At 59.9% G+C, this 7,391-nt stretch overlaps 5 protein-coding genes across 6 annotated transcripts in view; 1 reads left to right on the top strand and 4 right to left on the bottom strand.

The window, feature by feature from the left end:
• The window catches only part of GGTG_12006 (hypothetical protein), a 2,588-nt gene extending 1,268 nt beyond the window's left edge, over nucleotides 1–1,320 (bottom strand). Inside the window, exons 1-5 of the mRNA XM_009229899.1 lie at nucleotides 971–1,320; nucleotides 818–883; nucleotides 698–747; nucleotides 365–621; nucleotides 30–241 (exon numbers count right to left, since the gene is read on the bottom strand). Of these exons, the coding sequence (XP_009228163.1) occupies nucleotides 30–241; nucleotides 365–621; nucleotides 698–747; nucleotides 818–883; nucleotides 971–1,084 (699 nt within the window). The 5' untranslated portion in view covers nucleotides 1,085–1,320. The remainder of the gene's footprint in view (nucleotides 1–29; nucleotides 242–364; nucleotides 622–697; nucleotides 748–817; nucleotides 884–970) is intronic.
• Nucleotides 1,321–1,547: 227 nt separating this feature from the next.
• GGTG_12005 (hypothetical protein) lies at nucleotides 1,548–3,320 on the bottom strand. Its single transcript, XM_009229898.1, has one exon. It carries the CDS (start codon nucleotides 2,952–2,954, stop codon nucleotides 1,635–1,637), a length of 1,320 nt encoding a protein of 439 aa, XP_009228162.1. The 5' UTR covers nucleotides 2,955–3,320; the 3' UTR covers nucleotides 1,548–1,634.
• GGTG_12004 (hypothetical protein) lies at nucleotides 3,187–4,981 on the top strand (the record flags this gene model as incomplete). The annotated part of the gene is made up of 5 exons (XM_009229897.1): nucleotides 3,187–3,228; nucleotides 3,287–3,448; nucleotides 3,634–3,724; nucleotides 4,110–4,199; nucleotides 4,566–4,981. 5 exons carry the CDS (start codon nucleotides 3,187–3,189, stop codon nucleotides 4,979–4,981), a joined length of 801 nt encoding a protein of 266 aa, XP_009228161.1.
• GGTG_12003 lies at nucleotides 4,720–6,256 on the bottom strand. 2 transcript variants are annotated; one of them, XM_009229895.1, is made up of 3 exons: nucleotides 6,103–6,256; nucleotides 5,544–5,954; nucleotides 4,720–5,466 (listed from the first exon to the last, which is right to left on the bottom strand). In XM_009229895.1, exons 1-3 carry the CDS (start codon nucleotides 6,191–6,193, stop codon nucleotides 5,135–5,137), a joined length of 834 nt encoding a protein of 277 aa, XP_009228159.1. In that variant the 5' UTR covers nucleotides 6,194–6,256; the 3' UTR covers nucleotides 4,720–5,134. The 2 variants fall into 2 exon arrangements, with proteins under 2 accessions (XP_009228159.1, XP_009228160.1); XM_009229896.1 differs by lacking the exon at nucleotides 6,103–6,256 and having other exon boundaries at nucleotides 5,544–6,005.
• Nucleotides 6,257–7,227: 971 nt separating this feature from the next.
• The window catches only part of GGTG_12002 (RO10), a gene marked incomplete at its 3' end in the record, with an annotated part of 1,711 nt that continues 1,547 nt past the window's right edge, over nucleotides 7,228–7,391 (bottom strand). Inside the window, exon 4 of the mRNA XM_009229894.1 lies at nucleotides 7,228–7,341. Within this exon, the coding sequence (XP_009228158.1) occupies nucleotides 7,228–7,341 (114 nt within the window). The remainder of the gene's footprint in view (nucleotides 7,342–7,391) is intronic.

Below are 7,391 nucleotides of genomic sequence, written 5' to 3'. Positions count from 1 at the left end.
GTGCATCTGTTGCGGTGGCCCTCGACCACGCCGCCCGTCGACGAGCGCATGGCGGCCAGCAGCACCGCGGGCAGCAGCGCCGGGTGGTGCGCCAGCCGCGCCAGCCGCGCCACCTGCGCCCGCACGAACTCGGACTGCCGCCCCGACTGGCCCAGCATGAGCGCCGTCGTCACGCCCGTGGCGCCGTCGTGCGAGAGCGAGAGCGCCACGTGCAGGGCCTGGAAGACCCGGAAGGTGAGGCCTGGAGGGTTTCGTTATTGTTTTGTTTTGTCAACTTGATAACTGGCAGATAAAGGTACAGTTAAGGCAGTCAACAGCTGGGAAGAGCTGCTGGCACGAGAAAAGTGGGAAGAGTTGGGCATACCGTAGCTCGGGCAGCCGGGCGCCGACGGGCGCATCCGGTAGGTTTGCAGGTGCCGCGTCGACGTCTTGCACAACCAGCGCGTGGACTGCGGGAGCGAGAAGCGGTCGATCATGACGTCAAAGTGGCTGCGGGAGAAGGGGATGGGCCACGTGTTGGTGATGACGCGGTAGTCTCCGGGCCAGGTCGTGTCTCCCCCTTCGGCCGGCGGCGGCATCGACCAGGGGCCAGGGGGCTCTGGGTCGCGGGCGTTGCCGAGGCTGCGGAGGGCGTTTTAGGTGGTGTAAGAGGAGGTTGGCTTGCAGAGCACAGAGAAGGCTTACAGAGAAGGCTTACATCAAACGGAGGCCTGGCGATGTTGTGCCCTCCCGGTCAGACTTTATTTGCTGTTTTACGTTAATAAAGCATACATTTACCGAGAAACATGCAAGTCAGGACTGGAAGGAACCGACTTACCTTGTTGAGCCATCCCTCCAGCTCGTCGGGATTCATCTTGGTGGCTACAACGCTAGGCGGACCCGTCTAAGCCGGCAAGAAAGACAGGGCGCACATTAATTAACTACTATCTCGGCACGGGCGTAGCCACAGCATCACAGCAGACTCCCATACCCTGGACTTTGAAACCTCCACTATGAGAGCGGATTTGGGCACGTAGCTGAGCTTGTCCGCATAGTGTTCCTTCTGGAGCCCAAAGAAGATGTGGGGGTCAATCTCATCGTCCATGGTGAGTGTGGAGGGAGCTCCCCCACGCCAGGGGGCGTCTGTCGAGCGAGGCTGCACCGGTTTTCTATGCCGTAAGCCCCAAGCAAGGGTGGCCCGGATGCCGACGTCTGCAGCTAGGCGGACCAGAGACAGCTCGACAGACTCGATATCGGCAGCTAGGGGCGGGCATCGGCTTCTGCGACGGGAAACGGGAAATTTGTCGGTGTGGTTATGGCCACACCGTCAGGCATCTTCGCGTTGCTGACTTGTCTCTCCCAACCGCAGGTCACGAGGTCACACAGCACTCTCTGCGTGCTGGCAGTGGCCAATGAGCGCCTGCAGATGCTGCTCCAAGGGGCCACCAATCATGCGTTGGAGCGGCATATGCGTATAGGAACGGGTAAAGATGCGTCATGTACGACAGGAAAAGCAAGAGTAGTCGTACATATGAATGTTGTTTGGACAGTGCGATAACTGGTCGAGTGGCGGTCATATATACTCAAGCTTTCCATTCTGCGTATATCATTAAATTATCATACCAAAAACGCCGCCCTTATGTGATCCTTCGGCTTTATTTATCCCATACCACGAGCGCCAGCGGCGTCGTGTACACATTATCCCGACCAATCAGGTTGTTGATGGTCCACGAGATGACCATAGCCTGGCCGTCGCAGCCCCTGGGAACTAGCGCCGGGTGGGCCTGCAGGCTATAAGCCGATAGCGAGTAGTTGCCGCCGGCACCCGTGTAAAAGGGCACGGGCTGTTCCCACGGCCCCTCGGGCGCCGGGCTGGTGGTGACGAAGAACTCGGCCGTCACGCGCAGGCCGGCCTGCCCGATCCAGACGAAGCGCCCCCACGCCTCCGAGTAGTAGTACGTGCCCTGCCCGCCCGCCGACGCGTTGGGCACCGCCACCAGCGCCGCGTCCGCCTGCCGTGGCATGTTGCCCGTCCAGCTGCCTGCCACAAAGTACTCGTACCGGGACCTGTCCTCGACCGCCGCCGGCCCGTCGTCGGCCTTGACCCGCGCCAGCGCCACGGCCCCGGCGCCGCCGCTGGGGCTGAGCTGCGCAAACAGGTAGGCGTACCCGCCGTGCACCACGTTGCCGTACGCCCCGTACGATATCTCGTGGTCTGCCCAGAAGTCGCCCTTGACGACCGACGCCGACGGCAGCGCCTCGGCGTCGGCGCCGCCGTCCTCCTTGTGCTCGACCTTGTACAGCGCCGTGCCCGGGTCGACGACGAAGGGCTGCAGCGCGCCGTTGACGCGGAACTTGCGGATCCACGTGTACGCGGCAGACCCGACCGCCATGGGCGGGCTGTCGGGCCAGATGGTGTACCGCGACCCGTCGGGGCAGAGCCCGGCCTGGTTGGAGTTGCACTGGCCGTCGAGCAGCGGGAAGAAGGCGCTGCCGGACTGCTTGCCGTACATGCGCAGGCGGCCCGACGACGGCAGCAGCTTGTTCCGGATCTCGGCCGCGCCCGCGACGTCGCCGCTCGCCAGCAGCTCGGCGCAGCTGCCCGGGTCGGCCGCGCCGTCAACGAGGTCGCCGTCGTCGCTCCAGCTGGCCGTGCTGGAGATGATTCTGAGCTCGGGCAGGCCGTTGGGCCGGTTGAACTGCGTGTCGCGGCACGTCCACAGCGTGCGCCCGCCCATGCGCACGCTGCCGCACGAGTCCCGGTTCAGGAAGGTGTCGGTTGCCACGCCGAGGTCGATGACCGTCTTGGCCTTGGGCACAAAGGCTACTGGTGCTGCTGCTGGTGCTAGTGCTGCCTCGTCTACTGCCGCCGCCGCATGGGGTATAATGGCTTGTGCTCCGAGCACTGCTGCTGCTGTTGCTAGTCGTATGCCCAGGGCATACGCCGCCAGCGGGTATAGTGTTGATGATCTCATCAAATCCACACATATATAATAAAATAAAATAAAAGGAGAAAAAAAGGAAGCGGCCGGTAATGCCAACCTCCTGCGACGTCTACTAAGAGAGCGTCGATGAACGGAAAAGACACAGAAAGGAAAAAGAAAAAGCTAATGGACAAGAAGAACGGGCATGGTGGTACGTCAGGACGGACATCTCGAGCGCGGGCCGTGATCAGGCGCTCACGGAGGTCTTATACGCAGGCCCAACATGACCTGCGAGATGGGATGGGAGCATGCAGACGCTAACTGGGTGCGCTTGTGCGGAAGTCGGATATCAGCTCATGCAGCTAACATCGGGCTTAAGGCAGCGCTGCGTCGCCCTCCGCGGGTGGCTTGGGGCGACGGATGCTACCTGCCCTGACACCGTCGTGCTCGGCGTGCGGAGCCATCTGCAGGCCGCGTCTCCAGTGCGGATGGGGCCTGACGCGTGCGACGTGCCCTGTTTGGCCATGTTCACGAGGGCTGGACTGGTAGGCTGGAACAACAAGTTCACATTCCTTTTTCTTCCCATCTTTTACCAAGAACTAAACGCTGCGCAGAGAACCCCATCGGGGGGGGGGGGGGCATGATGACCATTGGACTGCGAGGTCAGCAACCCGAGTTTTTGGCGCCTGACTAGCGAGCATGACGGAAGCCAACGCACGTTGGATTGTAGAAAACGTCCTGCCACATGAAACATGGCCCGGCGGCAGAGCCCCGACGCGGCCAGCCATTGGACGGCCTCTTTGCCGATCGCGATGACGTGCGTCTGTTTGAGCACAGAGAGGGATGGATCTGGAGGGGAGAGGACCCCGAGGATTGGGGGTTGCAGCAGCCCTTACCCCTGATCCCCTTTTGGTGGAGTTGGCGTTTGGTGGGCTTTCTCCATCACACAGGGGTCAGGGGCTCTTGGGCGTTTAGCGCGTGAGAGAAAGCCGACCAAAATAGGCGCTAGACGATAGGTAGCACAGAAAAGAAGAGCACAGCACAGCCCTACCGCTGCCAAAAATACCCCCTGGTCGCGGATCGCAAACGGTCGAGATCCACAATCCGCTACGCCCGTTGTGGAACTTCTTGACGGACCCCTACTTGGCTGCGAAGAAACGACGAAGGCGGGGGTTTTGTTCGTTTCCGCTAACCCAACTTGGGTAGTCTGGGTTCGCAAGTTCAACCGCGGCGAGTTTCACGTCCCGAGAACCAACACGCCGCGTTGGCGTGGCACATCCCGTGATGGGAAGGAAAGTGGTTGTTGAGTCAAGGCAAAGAGCTCGGCTTACTTCGTGATGGCAGTGTCCTGGGCTGGGCTTCAAACGAATAAATCGCATCACCACCAGCAAATCCACCCCCACGCAAAACGGGATGGACTCGGCTAGTGCTGACTAACCCGCCCGTGTTGGCAAGTTCAGCTGGATATCTTGTTGTCTTCATGTCGACCAGCCAGACTGACGTGCCTATACGGCGCCCGCATATTTCTATACCGCCATATCCTAAGCCACCAATAAGGGTTTTCTACAGCCGCGTTTCCACACCCACTTGCGTTCAAGTTGTCAGCTCCAAGGCATCGTGACAGGAAATATTGCGCTCCTGTCAGCGCCCCCCCCCCCCCAGTCCCGGAGCAAGGCCTGACCCTCCCGGACGGCCGCCACATCCCCGCCGGCACGACGGTCGGGCTCAACCCGGCCGTGGTGCTGCGCGACCGTGCCGTCTACGGGCCGGACGCCGACGACTTCCGCCCCGAGCGCTGGCTGCTGCGCGCCCATGACGACGACGACGACGCCGACGGGGCGGGGAGCGAGCGCCGGCGGCGCAGGATGGAGGAGGTCGCCTCGTTCGCGTGGGGCGGCGGCAGCAGGGCCTGCCTCGGGCGGCAGCTGGCCACCGTGGCCCTGTACAAGCTCACGGCCATGCTGTTCTCGCGCTACGACCTTGAGCCGCAGGGCGGGCCGGACGGCGGGTGGGCGCTTCGGCCGCACCTCTTGATGGCGAGTGGGGGGATCAAGGTCAAGGCCTCGCTCAGGCCGTAGGCTTTATGTCCAGTACCAAGGTCGCTGTGGCCGTGTTTCCGTGTCCATTCTTTTGGCTCTGTAGGGTAGCGTCCAACACATGGCGGCCGAGCCAGAGAATTTGACAAGTCCATGCCGCCCACTGTATAGCTGGCATACGTACTAAGCGTCGCATCACTTCTGCCGCGGGGTTTCGTCGGGCATTTCGTGCGCAGCCACTTCCCTTGCAGGCAGTTCGGCCGGCCAATATGGTACGAAGTCCCCGAGCTCGCCTGCCGCGGGCGAGCCCTCCACTTCATGCGGGTTCGGTCGTGGAATATGATCCGAATGCAGCATGGGCTTGTCCAAGCTGTTGTTGTCGGCCTCGGTGTCCTTGCCGGTCTCCTTCCTCTTCCGGGACCGAGTCTTGATGAATACGGTTGCCGCAGCTACCACAATAAGGAGCGTTGCCGCCGCGGTGACGCCGACAGCGATCCCGATCGTCTTGGCTTGAGTGTCGGTCCTGACTGATGGACCAAGCACAAGTCAGTTAGACACAAAAGCGTATCGTCAACAGGAATATGTGTTTCCGGATTACGATTACCATCAGAAACCGCTGTATCTCGCGAACCCGGTGTACCCGTCGGCAAACTAGACGACGTTGAGCTAGTTGATGAAGTCATGCTAGTAGTGCCACTGTGGGTGGTACGGGTACTGCTGCTCGTGGTGGTAGAAGCATGTGTAGTTGAGTTGCGGGGCCGATTACCTATGACTACCTCGGTCATAACTTTGCCATTGGCGCTTGTATACACCAGTGTTGATAACACCGGATAGCCGCAGTAATCCATATATTCGACAAATTCTTGAGTGAGCGATTCTCGAGGGAAGTTCGCGGTCCCGTTAGCCTGACTATCGAGGCAGCCCAGACAGCTGTCGAGAGAACTGGCGAAGGCGCTATCATCAGCGCAGAGTTGGGGGTTTTTGCTCTGCATCTGTGCTTCCCGAAACGCATTATCTGCATGCTCGTCGAAATGTCTATGGATTAGCGAGACTCTTTTCTTTTTCCTGTCATTCTTCACTCCCCTCTTTTTGTGTCGGTTGTAAATGCTACGACACATCGATCCTCTGACCGATAGTGTGGAGCGTCAAAGACTCGTACTGACTGCAGAACTGGAAACATCTGGCGGGAATGGGAGAATCGGGTTTGAGACTCTCCTGCCGACGCAGAACATGGAAGATAGATTTAAGCATCATGAAAACTTGTATATCCACTTGGAACAGTGCTGTCCGGGTTGCCGAAGCTGCGACAGTGTGTTTTGTAGAGCTTAAAGATGCGGCGAAGAAGAGACAGGTCGGCGAGAAAGACGCGGGCAGTCGAGACAAGAGGCCTGTGGTCTTGATACGTGAAAAATAGGTCGGGGACCGGGACCCCATACAACTCATTGATAAGAGCGAATAGGGGCTGGGTCGCAGTGTTATGTCGTATCTGTGGCCTGGCTTTGCCGCGAAATTATCCAGAGGTCAGGCTGCAATCAGCACCGCCAGATGTATGCAGAGTCCTCGGGGGCTGATGCCAAGGGCGTCGGGAGCGAATGGGAATTTCGCGTTATGGCACTTGAATTTGGCGAGTCCTCCTGGTGTGACTTGAGGAGCCAATCGAAAAGGAATAGTCATATCGGAAAGGCCGGTCAATTGCCAAGAATGGGGCCATATGTCGTCGCGAGGAAGCGAATTTGGGGTCGGTTCCGTGAGCGGCTTGGGAGAGTTGGGAGAGATCAAATTGTTAGTGCGGCGGGACAGCCCGCCCAGAAGTTCCATTGAAAGCATAGACGGGAAGGCTGAGGAAATCGCCCCGAGGGGGAGCCCCAGGAGAGGACCCTATAATTGACAAAGGCTCCAAGGCAAGACCGAAAAACGGTGGCTTGCGTCTATCTGAGATCCAAACTCCGCGCTGAATACATTATGCTAGATAAATTTATAGTCAAGGGTGTTGCAGAGCGGCCACAAAGACTCGAAAAGCTAGTGCCAAAGCGTAGAGCACAACTCGGTAAACGCCTTTTCAGGTCGACCGACTCAAGCGGCTGTGTCTGTAATTACGGTATAGCCCGTGCTCGTCGCGTGTGGTTTTGGATGGACACAGACGGAGAGTCGAGAGGTAGCCGTCTCGACATGCTTGCTGGTTCGTAGCAGCCGGATAGCTGCCTTTTCCTTTAATTGGGTACTAGGCATGAAGGCGCCCGAGGCCACAACGGCGGGGGCATCACGTCATCTCCAACACGGTCCACCCCTCACGCCGCCGCAGCCTTGGCCCTCCGCCCCTCCTCGCGGCGCAGGGCGGCCTCGACTCGGTTGGCGCGGGCCTCGGCATCAGCGACGGCGTCGGCGCAGCGCAGCAAGCGGCCCTCGTACCAGGCGCGCACGACGGCCTCGCTGCGGGCGCGGAGGGCGGCCA

Source organism: Gaeumannomyces tritici (assembly GCF_000145635.1).
Source record: "Gaeumannomyces tritici R3-111a-1 unplaced genomic scaffold supercont2.7, whole genome shotgun sequence".
Classification (NCBI taxonomy): Eukaryota; Fungi; Ascomycota; class Sordariomycetes; order Magnaporthales; family Magnaporthaceae; genus Gaeumannomyces; species Gaeumannomyces tritici.
Note: the sequence above shows the minus strand (reverse complement) of the source record. Positions and strands in the feature narration are given on the sequence as shown.